General features: G+C 38.2%; 2 protein-coding genes across 2 annotated transcripts in view; one reads left to right on the plus strand and one right to left on the minus strand.

Moving 5' to 3' along the window:
• LOC117982865 (DNA-(apurinic or apyrimidinic site) endonuclease-like) overlaps window positions 1-6255 on the minus strand; it is a 7889-nt gene extending 1634 nt beyond the window's left edge. The window contains 8 exon segments of the mRNA XM_069499147.1: window positions 973-997; window positions 1176-1317; window positions 1319-1332; window positions 1831-1892; window positions 1894-2395; window positions 3824-3991; window positions 4168-4999; window positions 6073-6255. Coding sequence (XP_069355248.1) covers window positions 973-997; window positions 1176-1317; window positions 1319-1332; window positions 1831-1892; window positions 1894-2395; window positions 3824-3991; window positions 4168-4999; window positions 6073-6099 — 1772 coding nt within the window. The 5' untranslated portion in view covers window positions 6100-6255.
• A 1058-nt stretch (window positions 6256-7313) lies between these two features.
• On the plus strand, window positions 7314-18458 carry LeuRS (Leucyl-tRNA synthetase). The gene is made up of 13 exons (XM_034969282.2): window positions 7314-7447; window positions 7717-7920; window positions 8392-8580; window positions 9751-9933; window positions 10553-10797; window positions 11681-12579; window positions 13213-13471; window positions 13717-14081; window positions 14797-15065; window positions 15629-15883; window positions 16705-16914; window positions 17518-17752; window positions 18218-18458. Exons 1-13 carry the CDS (start codon window positions 7445-7447, stop codon window positions 18421-18423), a joined length of 3522 nt encoding a protein of 1173 aa, XP_034825173.1. The 5' UTR covers window positions 7314-7444; the 3' UTR covers window positions 18424-18458.
• Window positions 18459-20880: the final 2422 nt, after the last annotated feature.

Here is a 20880-nt window from a genome sequence, read left to right on the forward strand (position 1 = left end):
CGAAGCCGTGCCAATCAGCTCCGTCAATCCTCGCGCTCCTCTTCAGTGAAATCAGCGTTCTTTTTGCCAGATTTAAAGAAATTCTTACCATCCCACATTTTTGGCTATACTATTGAACATATTGCTCCAGAAGGTGTAAGCGCCGGTTTTGTCGGGGTACAAGTGGCGATACGTGTCCACGAAGCCGTGCTAATCAGCTCCGTCAATCCTCGCGCTCCTCTTCAGTGAAATCAGCGTTCTTTTTGCCAGATTTAAAGAAATTCTTACCATCCCACATTTTTGGCTATACTATTGAACATATTGCTCCAGAAGGTGTAAGCGCCGGTTTTGTCGGGGTACAAGTGGCGATACGTGTCCACGAAGCAGTCGCTGACAACTCAGTGACTTCAGGGAAACCAGCGTTCTTTTGCCAGATTTAAAGAATTCTTACCCACCCACATTTTGGCTCGCTATTGAACATATGCTCCAGAAGGTGTAAGCGCCGGTTTGGTCGGGGTACAAGTGGCGATGACGTGTCCACGAAGCCGTGCAAATCAGCTCCGTCAATCCTCGCGCTCCTCTTCAGTGAAATTCAGCGTTCTTTTTGCCAGATTTAAAGAAATTCTTACCATCCCACATTTTTTGGCTATACTATTGGAAACATATTGCCTCCAGAAGGTGTAAGCGCCGGTTTTGTCGGGGTACAAGTGGCGATACGTGGTCCACGAAGCAGTCGCTGACAACTCCGTCAATCCTCGCGCTCTTCAGTGAAACCAGCGTTCTTTTTTGCCAGATTTAAAGAAATTCTTATCCACCCCACATTTTTGGCTCGACGATTGAACATATTGCTCCAGAAGGTGTAAGCGCCGGTTTTTGTCGGGGTACAAGTGGCGATACATGTCCACGAAGCCGTGCTAATCAGCTCCGTCAATCCTCGCGCTCCTCTTCAGTGAAATCAGCGTTCTTTTTGCCAGATTTAAAGAAAATTCTTACCATCCCACATTTTTGGCTCTACTATTGAACATATTGCTCCAGAGAAGTTGTAAGCGCCGGTTTTGTCGGGGTACAAGTGGCGATACGTGTCCACGAAGCAGTCGCTGAGCAGCTCCGTCAATCCTCGCGCTCTTCAGTGAAACCAGAGTTCTTTTTGCCAGATTTAAAGAAATTCTTACCATCCCACATTTTTGGCTCGACTATGAACATATTGCTCCAGAAGGTGTAAGCGCCGGTTTTGTCGGGGTACAAGTGGCGATACGTGTCCACGAAGCCGTCGCTGAGCAGCTCCGTCATTCCCGCGCGCTCCTCTTCAGTGAAACCAGCGTTTTTTTTGTTTGATTTTCGGATTTGTTAAGTCTGCAAACACATTTAAGGTTTGCGTTATTTTAACCGACTTCAAAATATTTAGATTTTACATTAATTACCTACTTTCATATTTTTTAGTAGTTCTTCTCTACTACTATATGGTAGTCCCTAACTGGTAAATAATATGAACAAATATGCAGTACCTGTAGGTAGGTTTTGAGGTCTGAGGGTGAGGTGAGTTAAGGGTGAATTCTACCGCAGCGGAAGCACGTGTTTAGCTGATCAGTCGCTCCAACCGATTTTGACCGAGTTTTGTACAGAGATAGCTTGCATCCCAGGGAAGGACACTTTTTATCCCGGAAATCCAAGAGTTCCCACGTGACTTTTTAAAACCTAAATCCACGCGGACGTAGTCGCGGGCTTCATCTAGTATTTTATACATTTTGAAGTTTACTACTATACACCTACAGTATTAATTAGATACCGCGATTTGAGTTGATATCAAAGAGGCTCTTTCGAATAATTAGCTAATACTTGAATCATAATTACCTATTTCATTATGCGCTACGTTCATATCGCCGCATATTATCACGGGCTTTTTGCGTCCAACGCTTTGACAATTTCCTAAATTCTTCATTCCATTTCAGTCTCTTATCAAGCGTGACTAGTTTCCGGCCAGCGTTCGGTACGTATGTGCATATTAAGTAGAACTGCTCGTATTCTGCTGTGATTATCCGACCTTCTACATCTAATTCTTCGTTTTGTAGGCCGTACTGTACATTCATGGCTAGTTTTGTTGTGTAGATGCATACACCAGCGTAACCATCTTTGTCGCTACCCAACCAGTATGCGTGGTACCCTGGAACGTTCTTAATCTCATCGGGCAACTTCTCTTGGGAACATTTCGTTTCTTGCAAGCACAGTATATTAGGTTTTTCGTATTTCAAGTAATCTAATCCACCCTTTGCCATCCATGCCCTGATTCCGTCTACGTTCCAGCTCGATATCTTTAAGTTAAACTCTTTATTTTGAGAATTTTTCGAGTTGTTCGAGAAATCCAGTGATTCATAGTCTGTAACACTTTTGGGAGCTTTCTTTTTACTATCATCAACGACTGAAAAGAAATAGCATTAAACCTCTTATGTGTGGAGCTTGTTTGCCTATTTGATCGTTTCTGTAAATCTATACTAATATTATAGAGGTAAAATTTGTAAGTTTGCTTGTAGGGGGTAATCTCTGGAACTCTGAACCAATAATTTTGAAAATTCTTTCGCCAGTAGAAAGCTACATTATTCCTGAGTAACATAGGCTATACTATATTTATTTTAATAGAGATCCCTACGAAAATTGTAATAGCTACTCGTGCGAAGCCGGGGCGGGTCGCTAGTCAAATATCAATCTTAACTATAGTCTTAAAATCTTGTAGTTTTTACTTTCGTCGTAAAACCAGCAATTTTCATACTAAGAGAACATAATTTTATTTATTCATATTTAAGTTGTAGTTAATAAAAGCTAAATAAAATTAAATCTTATATATACTTAATAGGTCCATTCCAACATTAGTTTTAGAAGATTGTTACACCATGCACTAATATAATAACCGTCAACCGATAATAGCAGATAAAAGTTAAATTTTAAAATAATGGAAAAAAGAACCTGACAATTTTGTGGCAGAATTTTTGTTGCAAATTAGCAATACTTATAGTATAATTTATTACATAAAATTTTAATAAATCCAAAGAGTTAAATATCGCCATATATTTGGTTATTTCTATTATGTAAATTAAAATCCAATCTTAGACATTCCTAAATCCTAGTAAGTAGCAAAGAAAATTCAGAATCAACAGCTATGAAATGACTAGCTAGCTCTCTAGCTCAGACAAAACGAGACATTATGGCAGCAACATAATATGTCTAGTTTTAACTATGTCCAGTTGCACGACAGTTGCAGGTGGTTATAGTTACGTTCGGGCTATCGTTAACTTAGACCACCAGTCAATATGAATCATACCTCTATAATAAAGATAAAATGGTCCTAAATTGATAGACATGTGGAACTCACTTTGCTTATATCGATGATCAAAGTTTAACGGTAATCGTTACGTAACTTTAACCGCCTGTCAAGCAATTGGACCTTAGACTGAATAAAGTCAAAGTAAGCCTGTAGATACAGACTCATACATACACACATCAAGTAATTCTAAATCCTTATAGTCAGTCAGTTTATATCAGAATGATCAACAAAACGTCTGTCATTTGATGTGCTTGCACTACTTTGCCTTTACTACGACTTCAAGCTTGTTAGTAATATAATTCTGCTTCTATGATCAGTAAATAGGTAGTAACTACTCTAAGTTAATTAGGTATGTTATGAAGCACCCACTAATAAAATCCTGAAAGGTAAATATTATGTAAATAATTGAACCAGCAGTATTTTGGAAACTGTTTATTCATAATAATAAAGAAACACAATTTATTTCTCTGAAACAATTGTTGATGACATTGAAAAGTGAAGTAATTTATAATTAACAGGACTAGTTACCCTTTTCGTCAGGCTTTCGCCGACGTTTTGTTGCGGATTCGCCCGTATCCTGCACTTCCTCAGTGTTGGCGGGTTTGTCTGCTGCCTTTTTTGGTCCTCGCTTGCCTTTTGTGTGTTTCGCTTCCAGAGGGCTGTCTTCATCATCATCTTCTTCATCTTTTGTGTCACCTAAAGTTAGAAAAACAAACAATTAAAAAATTCTATGAGTACTGCTGTTTTGTGAATCTTTATAATTCTTTATTTCAGGTACAATGCTTTTAGTGTTATCATTTTCAAATAAATACAATAAGTACTTTAAGTACTTTAAGTACTTATTGTATTTATTGTACAACATAAACTTTTACCTTTTCCTTTTTCTTCTTTTTTAGAGCCTTTCCTTTTTTTGCTAGCAGGAGCTTCCTCTTTCATGTCCTCATCTAGCTCTTCTGGTTCCTCTTCAGGCTGAGCTTTCTTTGGTGCATTTTTGCGACCTCTCTTTTTGGGCTCTTCTGGTTTTATGTCTTCCTCATCTTTAGTTTCTGTTGATAAGTCCTCACTTTCCTCATCTGCTTCTTTCTCTGGAACAGGTTTTGTTTGAGCCTTTTTTCTGCCTTTGGCTGCAGGCGGAGCTTTAGTTTCCTCCTCTTCAGGATTTTCCTCACTCTCAGGTTCAGCTTTAGCTTGCGGCTTTCGCCCGCGCCCTCTGCCTTTCGGCTTTTCTTCAACTGCCTCCTCTTTGTCACCCGCATCTACATCTTGTTTGACATTTTTCCTCCCCCTACCTGTTTTTACTTCCTTTTCAACAACTTCTTTTTTCGGCGCCGCCTTCTTACGACCTTTAGCAGGGGCTTTCTCTTCAGAGTGGCCATTGGATTCAGTTTCTTCATTATCATCAATCTCATCAGCCGGGGTTGTTGTGCCCTCCTCAGCTGAGTCATCACCGTTTACAGAAGTAACTTCCTCAGGAACAGGTTCGTCAATCGCCTTTGTGTCTACAATCTTCTTTCTTCCCTTCTTCGGTGGAGCTTCTTCATCCTTGTCTTCATTGTAATTGACAATATTCTTCCCTCTTTTGCTTTTCTTCTCAGCTACCACAACCTTCTCTTCAACTTCATCAATGTCCTGGTCTGGCTCAGGTACATTTTTAGCTTTACCTCTTCCTTTTTTGGGTTCAGATACTTTTACATCTGCAGTTTTCTGTAATTAATAATAAGTACATGATATGATATTTAAAAAATGCCTTAATAATGTTTTAAAATGATAATAAGATATGAATCAATAATTAGCTTCAATTTTTCAATAGACAGCCCCAACTTGTGAAGTGTCATAGAACACTGCTTGCCACTTAATTGCTATTAAAAAAAATCAAAAAAATTAAAATTTGATCAAAAATTTGTCTAGATTTTTTGTTATAGGTTATTATTGCTGGCCCAGCTTTCCTTAAATAAGTAAACAGGGTAAAAAAAGGATACCTGGTAAATAAGGTTTGCTGGATTTTACACACATTTTTGCTATTTTTAAATAGTTTTCAAGGACATTCAAACAGCAGAAATTGAGGTTATAAAATGTATTTTATTATAGTTAGATTTTTATTGCAGTTAAGCTATTGCAATAAAAATCAAGAGACAGAATGACTCATTACAGAAAAGATAAATAAACAAATTCTTTATCTAGTTAAGTTCCTTCTTCATTATTACTGTAAAAATATCTATTCAACTAAACTACTCTAATATTAACAATAATAACAATTGGAACTCAACAGGCCAAATAAAATTGTAATAATTATATTATAATTTGTTCTATTATTATTATTGGGGTACTGAATCAACATCTTGACTGAGAATTCATACAATATTACTATTGCTTTGAATGAACTGGACTCCAGTAGTAATGGTCTTTGGATTTCAGTCTTAATATGGTAAACATCCTGTTGAACTTCATAGCTCATTTTGTAATGTAATAAAAATTGTATCAGATTTACCGAACGTTCAACCACAAGATACATAAAACAAAGAATATTCCCCCCTCTATATATCGTGGTCGAAGAAGCACGCGGTTTTTAAGCTCTAAAGCAGAAACCATGCATGATGTTTGAGCAAAAAAAACTGACACAAAACTAAATCGCATTAAGACTAAAATTTACAAATCATTTTGTTTAAAAGTTAACTAACAAATAGACATTAACGTGCATTACTTGTCGATAACGCAAACCTGTTTGCTTACAATATCAAACATACAAGACATGCCGTTTATTTGAATGATATAAATACCTTAGCTTTGGCTGTACGTGGCGCCATTTTTACTTTTATTTGATCAAATAGCACTACTAACTATAACAAATAACAATTTGTTACTACTAAATATCTACTAAAAGCCGGCAATCACGACTTTAGCGGCAGCGCGTCTTCCGAAAAGGGGTGGCCGAATTGTTTCCGGTAAAAATGACAATGACAGCCAACGCTACGAATGGCGCCAATTTTTTGATAGACTATAAATGTTCTTCTTCTAGACCTCCTTGCTTCTAATGGCGTCACCACATGCATTCAACAGTCAACATAAGCATCGGCAAACACCACACAGAGTGGGCCTTTTTTAAATTTTTTAGTAAATTTAGTTTAAAATAATGTCAAAATTATGGGTATGAAAACGAGAGAGATCGGTGCAGGAGAGCTGCAACAGCTTCGTGCTCTCCGAGGAATGGGGGTGCAACACCGCCAACACAAGGAATTTCTTATCAGAAAAATCTAATACAGTAGGTAACACTATTTTTTTACCCGACCCGGGAATTAAACCTGGGCCTCGTCATTGGCAGTCAAACATACAAACCATTAGACCAACGAGGCAATCAACTTTACGTGAGGAAAGGAAAGTGTACAATATCATTGATCACGATCTGTAGGTCGATTCCGGAAAACCTCCATCAAAATTTATTACAATCTGTTATCTGTTATCTGTTCCAACAAGAGTAAATGTGTTCTGTGGCCAATAGTGAGCGAGCATCAACCAATTGAATGGAGCAAAAACCAGCGAATCAATTTGGAAAGTCGTTTGGAATTAAACTAGTTAGCAAGCGTGTGGACCATGTAAAAAGTACTCTGTGGTGTGGACGAATGTTAGAGTCTGCTTGCCAACGCTTGGCTTGGGAGCGCTTGTCGTTCTATCCGATTGGCTGCAAGCCAAATACTGTGTTAACCCTCATTCATTTGTCCCTATGATTTCTTTTGTCCCTTTTGGATTGGATATGGATTGGATATACTACGCATCTAACAAGTCCACCTTGATCCTTTGTCTGTGCTTTGTCCATATGTAAAAAGTAACTACTCTGTGGCTTTGTCTGAGGGTGGTCGGTGAAGTGGGTGAACTTGGGTTGATTTTCAAAGGGGCTAGAACCCAGAACCGTACAACCAGTTAAAAAAAAATGATTTTAGATTTTCATAAGTATATATAATATAGTGATCTGTGATTTTCATGTAAAAAGCAAAACATAGAGTAAAGTAATAAAGCAAAAGTACTCTGTGTTCAGCACAGTAACGTGTCATGTCGTTTTGTCTTGTGTAGTTATTTAAATCTCTAGGTATTCATAATTATTACCAAACTTAAAATCAATATTAATTTAACATAAATGTATTTGTGTATAAAATAATGGTAAGAAATTAATTAAAGCATATAGTCAAGTGAGAAGTTCAATCTTTATAGGTTAGGTCGTTCGAAGAAGTTAACAGATTTCGTTTATTATAATATTTCTACTGCTTCTTGTCCTTTGGCTAATCAAAAAGTTATTGTTTTATGAATCAGTTAATTAATCTCGATAAAAGCACGAAGCTAAAATATAAGAAATTTTATATTCTGATAGGAATTTAAATAATACCTTTAAACGTCCATGTGCTATTTATTCTCTATTTAAATTTATACAGGCAAACCTAGATCGCAAGGGGACGTTTAAGGTAGAATACCTTCAAGAAATTGAGAAGCATGTTCAGGAACGATGGGAAAGAGAAAAGATTTTCGAAATGGAGGCACCTGATGGGCCTCATGAAAAATTCATGTGCACCTTTCCTTATCCCTACATGAATGGCCGATTACATCTCGGGCACACGTTTTCTCTGTCAAAATGTGAGGTATGAGTACTTACCTATTTGAAAGTAATGTTCAGTAGTGTGTAGTAATGTAAATTGATGTTCTCTATAATATATAGTATAGCATGGGTTAAGGTTTTTAAAAAATTCTGTGGGAACTCTGATTTTCCGGAGAAAAAAATAGCCTATCTCCTTCCCCGGGATGCAAGCTATCACTGTACCAAAATTCGTCAAAATCGGTTGAATAGATGGGCTGTGAAACCCTAGGAGACAGACGGATAAACAGACAGACACACACTTTCACATTTATAATATTAGTATAGATGAGTTGATTTTTGCTTCGTCAAATATTCTTTAATTTAGAAATTTAATTTGTTTTGATAGTTTTTGTATGGGAAATTGTCAAATTTATTCCTCAGATTATTTAACGATTGAAAAATTGGGCATATGTTAATTACCTTAATACATAGGTACTTTGTAATATGATGCAATCTGGGTATATTATGTCAACAGTTTGCTGTAAGGTATTTCCGACTGAAAGGTCGGCTGGTACTGTTTCCCTTTGGCTTCCACTGTACTGGAATGCCTATCAAGGCTTGTGCTGATAAGTTAAAGAGAGAGATGGAATTGTACGGGTGTCCTCCGGTCTTTCCCAATGAGGGATTTGTAGAAGAAAAAGAACAAGGCGATGTAGTCCCTAAGGTAAGTTAATATTAAGATAACATTAATTATTATAAGAAAGGCAATTAATGTACCTTTTATTTTGTCTCATACTTTTTAAGGTTCCATATCTCCAGAGCAAAAAGGAAGCCTTATAGGATCACTTCGTTGTCTATCTGTCAAGACCCATCAGGGGAATCAAAACCTATATGTTTTTTATTCAGATAATAGTTAGCCTTTGACTGCAATCTCACCTGGAAGTAAGTGATGATGCACGGTACTTCCCGTTTACCTAGAATCATGAAATTTGGCAAGTTGCAATGTCTTATAGCACAAGTGAAAAATTCAGAAACTGAAATAACATAGATATAATATTTATTTTTATAGGTAGATTATGATATTTGACATTTTAAGCTCTGCCGCTTACGCTGTTAGAAAGATTCGGCAGTTAACTGACGTGGAAACTGCAAAGATAGTATATTTTGCTTACTTCCATAGTATTATGTCTTATGGAATCTTAATATGGGGTAAAGCGGCAGATATTGGGAGAATTTTTGTATTACAAAAAAGGGCAATACACGCAATTTATAACTTAAGACCACGCGATTCCCTTGGAGAGAAATTTAAGGAAATAGATATCCTTACTGTAGCCTCTCAATATATTTATAATAACATAATTTTTGTAAGACAAAATATTCTTAGTTACAAGAAATTTGGTGATCTACACAATAGGCTAACTAGAAACAGAGACAAACTTGCAGCTCCTGCCTTCCGCCTCAGGAAAGTCCAAAAGTCATTTGTGGGTATTGGTATTACCTTTTATAATAAAATCCCGCAAACTATTTTGGACTTACCTTTGCACAAGTTTAAACAATCAATTAAAAATATGCTCCTGAAAAAAGCATATTACACAATTGAAGATTATCTAAATGATAAAAGAGCGTGGATTTGACCTGCAGCTCGTTCCAGCAACGCACAAGACTGCAAATACTATTTTATACATAGCATAATCTTGTACCTATATCAAATATTTGAAAAGAGCAACCGCCGAGTTTCTTGATGGTTCTTCTCGGCAGGAAAGGCATTCCGAACCAGTGGTAGATGCATCCGACTATTCGTAAGCACTTGTAAAAGTTTATACGAATAAAAAAAAAAAGATTTTCATTTCATTTCATTTAGGTATTCTACTGAATAAAAACTTGATTGTTTTAGGACAAAAGCAAGGGAAAAAAGAGTAAAGCAGTTGCCAAGACCGGGGCAGCGAAGTATCAGTGGCAGATCATGCAGAGTATTGGCGTGCCAGACGAAGAAATCAAGGAGTTTGCCAATGAGAGCTATTGGCTGGAGTACTTCCCACCGCTAGCTGTAGCTGATCTAAAGAGGATGGGAATTCATGTAGGTTTTATTAGTGATCATTTTTAGGGTTCCATATCCAAAGGATACCAATGTGCACCTATTACTACCTCTGTTATCTGTCCATCCATCATTCTGTCTGTCAGTGGGCTGTATCTCATGAACATGAATAGGTATAGATTTGAAATTTTAACAGAGTGTGAATTTCTCTTGCTGCTATTACAACAAATAATAATTTCAAAATGGCTGCCATGCAAATAAAAAATACATAATCTTGTATGTTAGGGTGCGAGTCCGAGCTGCATTTGACCAGTTTTTACTATTCAGCCTGCCCACTTAAATCTGTTTTGTCTTTTTAGGGTTCCGATAAATGCGAAAGTATATTTGTTTATTGGTTTGTCCTTCAATCACGACGCAACGGAGCAACGGATCGACGTGATTTTTTGCATGAGCATAGTTAAAGACCTGGAAATTTACATAGGTTACTTTATATTCCGGAAAATCAAAGAGTTCCCATGGGGTTTTAAAAACCTAAATCCACGCGGACGAAGTCGCGGGCATCAGCTAGTTTTTTTATATAGGTAGTTTTAAATATTAACAAATGATTTTTTTGTTAATATTTAAAATTTATATTTAATATAATAATATTAATATTTAATAGGTGGACTGGCGTAGAAAGTTCATAACAACAGATGCAAATCCATTCTATGACTCGTTCATTAGGTGGCAGTTCCACCACCTTAAAGAGCGTAAGAAGATAATGTATGGGAAGAGATACACTATATTTTCTCCGCTGGATAAGCAACCTTGCATGGACCATGATAGAAGCAGCGGGGAGGGTGCGGGACCTCAGGAGTATACGCTTATTAAATTGGAGGTGCTACAACCTTTGCCCAATGTACTTAAGTGAGTTGATAATACAAACAACTAAATAATATCTATATATATAAAAGGAAAAGGTGACTGACTGACTGACTGACTGACTGACTGAATGACTGACTGACTGCTGGACGGATCGCGCTGAAATTCGGCATGCAGATAGCTATTATGACGTAGGCGTCCGCTAAGAAAGGATTTTTGAAAATTCAACTCCTAAGGGGGTGAAATAGGGTTTTGAAATTTCGTAGTCCACGCGGACGAAGTCGCGAGCATAAGCTAGTCTAAATATATAAAAGGAAAAGGTGACTGACTGACTGACTGACTGACTGACTGACTGACTGACTGATCTATCAACGCACAGCTCAACCTACTGGACGGATCGGGCTGAAATTTGACATGTAGGTAGCTATTATGACGTAGGCATCCGCTAAGAAAGGATTTTTGAAAATTCAACCCCTAAGGGGGTGAAATAGGGGTTTGAAATTTGTGTAGTCCACGCGGACGAAGTCGCGAGCATAAGCTAGTAGTAAATAAAATTAAAGTTTATGATGCACACAAATCAACAGTATAAGGTAGGTAGCACTAGTAGTCAGTACTATAGTACCTAGTCAGTGCAAGTACCATACAATGCCAATAGTTCAGGCATGAATAGTGTATAGTTGAATACCATACATACAAGTAGCTCAAGTTGCAGTCTTGTCTTTATCAGTCTGTTCATGGTACTTATTCGACTTTGAATAATAATAATCAAGTGACGTCTTTGTCTGCGTTTCGCATGTCATAGATCTTGTATGACGTCATGACAAATCCAATATGGCAGATGTGACAAACAAAAATATAGTAGAAATGAATCTACCAAGTTTTGTAATTAACAGTTTTCAGAATATAAGCATTAAAAATTCTCTTTTAGGGCATTTAAAGGCAAAACAGTAAGTTTTATAGCAGCTACTCTGCGTCCAGAAACCATGTACGGTCAAACAAATTGCTGGGTACATCCTGACATCAAATACGTCGCTTTCGAAACAGTTAAAGATGGCATATTCATTTGCACAAAACGAGCTGTTAGAAATATGTGCTATCAAGGATTCACTAAAACAGATGGACAGTTTGAAATTCTGTTAGAAATTATCGGACAAGATCTTTTAGGTATTGCCTTAAAATCCCCATTTACGTGTTACCAAAAAATATACGCTCTCCCAATGTTAACTATAAAGGAAGATAAGGGTACGGGAATAGTTACTAGTGTCCCTTCAGATTCGCCTGACGATTACGCAGCATTAGTCGACTTACAAAAGAAACCAGCTTTCAGAGAGAAGTATGGCATTGCTGATGAAATGATTCTCCCTTACAAACCTGTCCCGATACTCGAGATTCCCGAATTCGGGAACTTGGCGGCAGTACAGTTGTACGATAAGCTGAAAATCCAAAGTCAGAACGACAAAGACAAGTTGACTCAGGCTAAAGAAATGGTTTATCTCAAAGGGTTTTACGATGGAGTTTTATTAGTTGGCGAATTTAAAGGTAGCAAAATACAAGATGTCAAAAAAAAAGTGCAAGCAAAACTAATAGAAGAAGGAGGAGCGTTGGTTTACTATGAGCCCGAAAAGACAATAATTTCAAGATCAGGGGATGAGTGTGTGGTAGCCCTGTGCAATCAGTGGTATTTAGACTATGGTAATGAAGAGTGGAAGGCGCAAGCAGAAAAGGCATTAGCGGCAATCAACACGTATCACGATGAAGTTCGGAAGAATTTCCAAGCGACACTTAAATGGCTTCATGAGTATGCTTGTTCGAGAACTTATGGGCTTGGTAAGAAAGTTTAATTATTCGTTCTTTTTCTCGAGTCGACGGTCACCTCAAATACGGGCAGCCCAAAAAGCCGCAACCGCGATAGCTCGGTCGGTAGCCTCGTTCGTGCAGGTTCGGGCACGCAGGGCACCCAGTCATGTGCGCAATGGTCTGTCTCGGATGACCGCAGATGCATTCTGTATCATGTCCAGAGATGAAGCCCCACCTAGTTAAAGTTTGCATTAAACGAAAATCAGTCGTGAGCAAATTTTTGGTAACGCGCACCATACGCGCTGATTTTATTCGTCGTGTTCTATTGATAACTCGTCATGGTAAATTATATTGACGATTGAAAAGCACTTGTTTAAGTTTATTTGAAATTTGAATAAAAATATTTTCTATTATATTCTATTTATCCGCACTTGAGTGTCGATCTACGAAATAAAAATATGCTTAATACTACGTGTAAGAGAGTTGGATGCACCGAAAAAAATGATCTAAGCAGTCGAATTCTAGGGATGCATACTTGAAAATTCTAAAAATAAAATTGTCAATGAGGCTTCAGCAGATTCGATGCGTGCAGTTAATACTTACAAAAAACACTTGGTTCGCCCATTGCTTAAAATAAGCCAACTTATTTAAAGTCTTTTTCAGGAACTAAATTGCCCTGGGACCAGCAATGGGTGATAGAATCTCTGTCGGACTCTACGATCTATAACGCGTACTACACGATCGCTCACTTCATCCAAGGCGACACGTTCAGAGGAAACGCCGAAAACGCTCTCAAGATAAAACCCGAGCAAATGACAATCAATGTTTGGGACTACATATTTTTCAAAGATGCTCCGTTCCCGAAATCTACTAAAATCCCCAAAAAATCTTTAGATCTCATGAAGAAATCGTTCCAATTCTGGTAGTTATTTTCTACAACGGTTAAATGATTTGTTTTCATCTGTATTGCAATTTTTTTAACGTATGAGTAGGTAGATATGTCCAATACCTAAAATAAACCTGAAAAGTTAAAATATATCCATTTCCTAAGATATAATCAGATGTCATTATACATTTTGACCATTTCGAAAAATATCCAGTCTGAAACAGAGAACTTGATCCATTTGTGAATACTGTTTGTTATTTGAAACAGCTATCGGATTTTAGGTACCCAGTCGACCTCAGAGTATCTGGAAAGGATCTAATACAAAACCATTTAACGTTCTACATCTATAATCATTGCGCGATGTGGGACAAAGAGGAGGACAAATGGCCGAAAGGGATAAGGGCGAACGGGCATCTGATGTTGAATTCGGCTAAAATGTCCAAATCCGAGGGAAACTTCCTGACGCTTTCGGAGAGTTTGGATAAATTCAGTGCAGATGCTATGCGGTTAACTCTAGCGGACGCGGGCGATTCGGTAGAGGACGCGAACTTCGTGGAAAACACTGCTGATGCAGCGATATTGAGGCTGTTTACGTTTATCGGATGGGTGAAGGAAATAATCACGACGGAATCTACTTTAAGAACAGGTATTGTATAAAACGGCAGTAATTAATCAGGCTAATAAGGCCTGGGTTAAGATATAAAACGTAGTTCTACGTTAATAATAAGTTGGCGCCTTAGGTCTTACTATCTATGACAGGCAATTAAAGTTACGGCGACAGTTAAACTTTAACTGTGAATAAAAAGCAAAATGGGTTCGACGAATTCCTACAGTACGCGGCAGAATGTAATGTACTACGGCCTTTAGACGGACATTTCGGCTTTGTAAAGCCTTGTCTTTGTCACTCATACCTATATGACGTTTTGTTGGTCTCAACGACAGAAACAATTCTCTACAAATTTGGTATCTCATTCTAAAGGTCGATGTACATTATTTTCTTCCGCGTACTGTACCTCAATGATAATAAACTCTGACTTGTGCAACTAGAACATAATTGAGTTTTAAAAGTTAATGGTTGGGTTGAAATATTCAACTAGTTCACACCTTTTGTGGTATAATAGGGTTGCAAAGGTATTTAAAAATATGCGAAAAAAAACTAATATAAATAAAAAGACATTTTTGCTATGTGATTTGGGGTAGGAAAAAGAGATCGTGAGAAACAAATCTACATAATATCTTCAGAGAAACTTTGCAATCTTATCATGCGAGTATTCTAGTGAATCAACGCTTGAATGTAATATTACAAACGGTTTTATAAGGCTAGAGATTTAATGGCTTTTTTAAACATATTATTTTCACAGGCGACTATAATTTCCACGACAAAGTGTTCGTGAGCGAGATGAATACCAAAATAAATCAGACAGATGACAACTACAACAGGATGCTATTCAAAGAGGCTTTGAAGACAGGTTTCTTTGAGCTCCAAGCGGCTCGGGATAAATACAGGGAGCTTTGTTCCGAGGGAGGCATGCATTCGGAGTTGGTGACGCGGTATATCGTGACGCAGGCCAAGTTGATATCGCCTATATGTCCACATGTGGCCGAACATGTCTGGGAACTGATGGAAAATGTACGTAGAACCTTTATTCTATCATTTTTCTGATCAAAATTTGTCTGGTCATAATTTGATCATCTCTGATTTGCTATACCTACAAAAGTAAAGTTACATTTTTATTTATAACATGTAAAAATAATTACAAAATTTAAAGCATTGGACAAGTGCAATCGGCCTACTTTCGGCATGTCTCCCTGTTATTCAAATCCAAAAATCTCAGCACAGATAGCAATTAGCGTGGTTCCGAAGAACCGTTGAAATTTATATTATATATTATTTATCAAAAAATGTTTTTGTGAGTGTAGGTTTATATGAAAAAACTAGCTTATGCTCGCGACTTCGTCCGCGTGGCCTACACAAATTTCCAACCCCTAATTCACCTCCTTAGGGGTTGAGTTTTCAAAATTCCTTTCTTAGCGGATGCCTACGTCATAATCGCTCTCTGCATGCCAAACAGCCCGATCCATCCAGTAGTAGTTTTAGCTCTGCGTTGATAGATCAGTCAGTCAGTCACCCTTTCCTTTTATATATTTAGATATATAAAATTGTTTGATTTGTTTGGAACACGTTTATTTCAGAAACAAAGTATCCTCCACGAGCGATGGCCGATAGCGGGCGAAGTGGACGAAGTGGCCGTCAAAGCCAGCAACTACTTGATGGAAGCTGCCCACTCCTTCCGAATCCACCTCAAGAACCATTGCGCGCTGAAGAAGCCCAGGAAAGGAGAGACTCCAGCGCCGGAACCTAAGCCGAACAAAGCCGTCATATGGGTGGCGAAGGAATTCCCCAAGTGGCAACATGTTATATTGAGCACACTCAAACAACTTAATGGGGTGAGTGATTGGTATTATAAGTCTCGCAAATTGCTAATGCGCGTGACCGCCATTTTAGTGACGTCAGCACTAGACTGAAGTTTCGAGCTGATGGTATATTTTTATTTCGGCTGGTGTCAAAATTACGTCATTTCGATGCTAATGAGACATGGTTCCAGCGCAATAGCAATTTGCCGGACTTATACTAATTTTTATTTCAGCAGTCAGGAATTTTTGACACTGATTAGAATTACCTACCTCATTAAAATAATTAAAAGCGTCAGCCCTGATGGGAAGCTCATGTATTAACTACTACGTCAGTTCATTACATATTGACTTCACCTATACTGATAGGCGTTAAATGTAGGTGGTCATGAAACGACTATAAGTATTATCTTCGATTTCACGTCACCCCTAGTCTAATATTTAACAGATGTCGATTCAAGATCAAACCGAGAGTTTCCTCACTAGTTCACTCTGCTACTACCATCATCTTTGCTACTACTTAGAAATAGTAGGTATAAATAAACCCTCCCCGGTTTCGAATATTCCGACACCCCGATAAAAGACGCCCTAAACACGTCTTTAACAACCCCGACTATGAAATTATGACCGACAGTACAGGGTATATTTTGTAGGGCACTTCTTCGCCGGCGAAGAGGAAGTCTCCGATTTTTTATTTCACCCGGAGGTCAGTAAATTACACTACATATCTAATTTTTGTGACATGAACTGAATTTACTGGGAAAAACAACTTTATGATTGCTTACTTTCATAACTGTTTGCACATAGATCGCTAAACAAGTACTTGAAAATTATCTAATTAATGATTGTTGTTGCAGCCCTCAGGCCTTCCAGACAACAAGATAATCTCAGGCAAACTGGCGGAGATCCCGGAGCTGAAGAAGTACGTGAAGCGAGTGATGCCATTCGTGCAAGCCACTAGAGAGAATATGGAGCGTGTGGGCGCGGATGCGCTGTCCGTGGGCCTACCCTTCGACGAGGCGGCTGTGCTGACTGGCAATCTGCAGTATTTGTTGCAGACCTTAGATGTAAGTCTATCGATAACGTGTTTAATATTGAATTTACGAATTTATCGAATTATTAATATTAATTTATTTACTATACGGTAGTTGCTGCAACTGTAAATTTTCTAACCAAGAGATAAGAGAGTGTCAGCCAATTGCAGCCAAGAGAAAAGGTGATTGCGATCGTCACATTGTATCTAGTTGTCAAACCAAGGTCTACGGTAGGCCTCAGTTTTATTTATCCCGCAGTAATTAGTAAGAATTCTTGGTATTTATTTGCATCAAAATTTTAATACTGATCTTGATAGTCATGAAACGAGAAACGATGTTTTGCAGATGATTCTTCTAGACATCCTTTCTTGTTTTTTTTTTGGACAACAAAAGGAAATTGCTGTTTTACTGCTCAACCATTTGAGTTCAAGTTTCTTTCTTCATTTCCATCCTTTTTCCACTGTTGTTCTTGCTTGTAATAGAGATCATAATTTAATTAAGTGCCAAAATTTAGCAGTCGTTATGCTCTTGACGGCGATGGTGCACGCTTGACTTCTCTCACAAGCTGCACTTGTCCAAAAGAATTTCCACAACAGACCTCCATCACAAAAACATTCATTTAAAAAAATGTTTCAGCTGGATTCGATCGAAGTGAAGCATACAGACAGTAGCGAAGCACCAGAGAAGTCCCGCGAAGAATGCGCGCCAGGATCGCCTCATATAACGTTCTCGGCCGAGCCGCGCGCTCGTGTTACGCTCGCGAACCCCGCTCCGCGCTCGAGCCTGTTCTCCATAAGCCTCGCGCTCGCTGACGGAGATACTGTATCAAAACTCAAGACCAAGCTCGCCAAGGAAGTCAAAGCTATCAAAGGTTACTATATTCTTATTTCTTATTATTTGTATCTGTACCACTCAATCGAAGTTATCTGAAAAAGCCAAGCGCAGGCAGCGGTGGCGGGGGTGGTTGATGGAACACTCATCTAATTGCGCTTCACTTGTTTAAGCACCAATGGCGGACTAACCCAGCGCATGAGGCCTTAATCTCGGACTTCGAAAATTCCCAAATTGGGTTGGTTGAAATATTAAGTATGTAAAGTAAGAGGTGGTATCCCAAAAAAATTAAGCTGTGAAAAAGCAAGGAGTACCTCAGGCTCGTTTGGAGCAAAGTTGAATCTATGGAGCGCACCTATAGATCTCAGTCAATCATCTAATTTCGCTTCTCACTTCCTGACAGACGATACAATTTTTTGGATAGTTAAAAACAGAGCCCTGTATTAAATAAAACGAGGAAATTTAAGTATTTTTCTACATAAAGTATTTAAACTATTTATTTCAGATGTAAACTCTCTCAAACTCTGGAGGTACGCAGACCCCGTGCTCGGGCCGCGCAGGATCCCTGTCATCGGGGACCACGAGAGCAGGTGCGTGGTGCTGCACAACGCCGCAGTGTTCAGAGTGGACGTCAGCAGGGAAGCCGTCGAGTTGCTTGATAACGGAACCAACATCAATGTTGGCGTGCAACTTTTGTATACTTACGAATAATAACAGTTAATAAATGATTCATTTATTTATTGCAATATTGGTTTTATTTACAACTGGTGCCTAACGCCAATGTCAAAAATAAATTATTTCTCAGTATTAAATAGAGGGTCTTCCGAAATTCGTAAAATCCATATCTACTAAGGACGAAGCTATGACGTCACTACTTACATGTATTTTATACAAGCTCTAAGCGAGCGTTTGAATTCATACACGCTCTAAGGGTGCCTGTCCACTGAAGTTGGGCGCAGCGGAAATGTGTATAGTTGACCAATCAGTTTTGTCAAATGACGGAATAAAATTATCACGCTATTTACCGGCAATCTGATTGGTTTGCTCAACACATCTCCGCTCCGCTCCGATTCAGTGGACAGGCACCCTAATACTGGCTCTACATGCTCGCCGAGTGAAGGCGAGCGGGCAAGAGGGATCGTCTTCACGCTCGCACTCGCCACCGCTCATCTTTACTCTGCGAGCGTGTAGAGCTAGTATAAGCGAGCGTTTTAATGTCTTGTCTGATAAAAGTTGCTGATTTTACGCCTATTGCCTGCGCACCATCCCTATTGCTGATCTGAAGTTCTATGTGGTGCTAGAGGGATGACAGTTCACAAGGGCTATATCAAATATACAACATACCTACTTATTTGAACGATATATATATTTTTTATTCATTTCGCGGCCTTGTTGTTATCTCTTTCTCGCGCTATCCCGCAACCGGCTTAGCGCGGGGGCTGTGTGGATGTGCGGGGCGTCCCAACCCTGATTGCCGTCTCGACCTGTCACTTACTATAGGTTTGTCTATAGGTGGTTTTTTTAGTGGAGGAAATAAAAATTATATATGAATTCTATAATATTATAATTTATTAAAATAAACGATTATTCACAGAAGAATGTTTTACATTGCGAGTTGGGTATGGCTGCGCATTTCCGCTGCGGACTCCACGCGAGCGTGACCAGCCGTGGACGCCGTGGCTGTGCTTATACATAGGCGAAATAGATTTAATTATTTCAATCATACATATTATATTATAATGCAATAACGACGCCGATTTTATCTAATAAAATTAATACCCGCAAACTGTGTTTTAAACTGTAAGAATTGTCTGTGGTTTTCTATTATACATATAACATAATATAGGCTTGCGCTCTGTGCAACAAAATTTTTATTAAACATGGGTTTAAAAAAAACTTAAACATAAAGAACAGTAGACCATCTGCAATATAAGTTTCCTTGTATAACAAAAACAAAATAAATAAAAAGTTACAGTGCTCCCACTTTTATAAGTTACGCCGATGTACTTGCGCAGAAATCTTATTATTGAACTAACTTATGCTCGCGACTTCATCCGCGTGGACAACATAAATTTCAACCCCCTATTTTTATTACTCCCTAAGGGGTTGAATTTTCAAAAATACCTTCTTAGCGGATGCCTACGCCATAATAGCTATCGGCATGTCAAATTTCAGCCCAATCCGTCCAGTACTTTTAACTGTGCGTTGATAGATCATAGTAGACGTCAAGCAATAAGGTCTGTATTTCATTCGTGTATATTCGGTTTTAGTTTGCGTTAGCAAATTTTGCCAAGCTACTTTTAAAAATGGTAGTATTGTAACATTAATTTTTCTCAAACAATTAAATGGTGTTTGTTAACGCATTGAAAATATATACATGCTTATAACTATTTTACTATATAAAAATAGTACATTTTCAGGAACACATTTAATTTGTCAGCACAGAATTGTCTATCACAAAGGGTTAATTTCCAACAAAAGTTGCTAAAACCAAGTAAATATAATTTAAGCGATGTTAAGCTGCATCCAGACTATTGCGTGCAACTTTTTATTGCATAACAAATAACACGTAAAGTATGTGAAATGTGTACGATACAGTTGCAGGCAATATGCAAGGTATGGACCGACAGGTGTAAATGATATACAACAAGACAGTTCCTTTAAAAATGAAGCGAATATACCAAAAACGAGTTACGTGAAATCCATACAACTAATTTAGTTCCTTAATCATAATATTTTATCAGTCAATATACGCATTACCAACACTTGGGCAAGCAAAAAGTTATCGTATCTTTTAGATACAGTTTAATATAAAAATAAAAAATCACGTTCGCATGGTTCCACATTGTTACTCCCGATCTGTTATACTATTTTCCATTCAACGTTGCAAGCTACTCCGTTAGCCAAGCTAAAAAGTCTAGCCACATTTTTTTAAAAGAATTTTAGCCAAGTTCATTATAATGACTAACCTCCTCGCCTCCCCTTTCCCTTCCAACTAAGCTAAGCTAGCGTTAAGCTTGTGCTAGGAGTAGGTACGATAATTGAGCAACGGGTTGGGTTTGAACCGGCGACCTTTCGGATTTCAGTCCACTCCTTAACCGTTGAGCCATTGAGGCTATATGACAGAACTAAGCTAATTTCATCATGGCACACATATTTTGGCAGCTG

This window comes from Maniola hyperantus, chromosome 6, assembly GCF_902806685.2.
Source record: "Maniola hyperantus chromosome 6, iAphHyp1.2, whole genome shotgun sequence".
Lineage (NCBI taxonomy): Eukaryota > Metazoa > Arthropoda > Insecta > Lepidoptera > Nymphalidae > Maniola > Maniola hyperantus.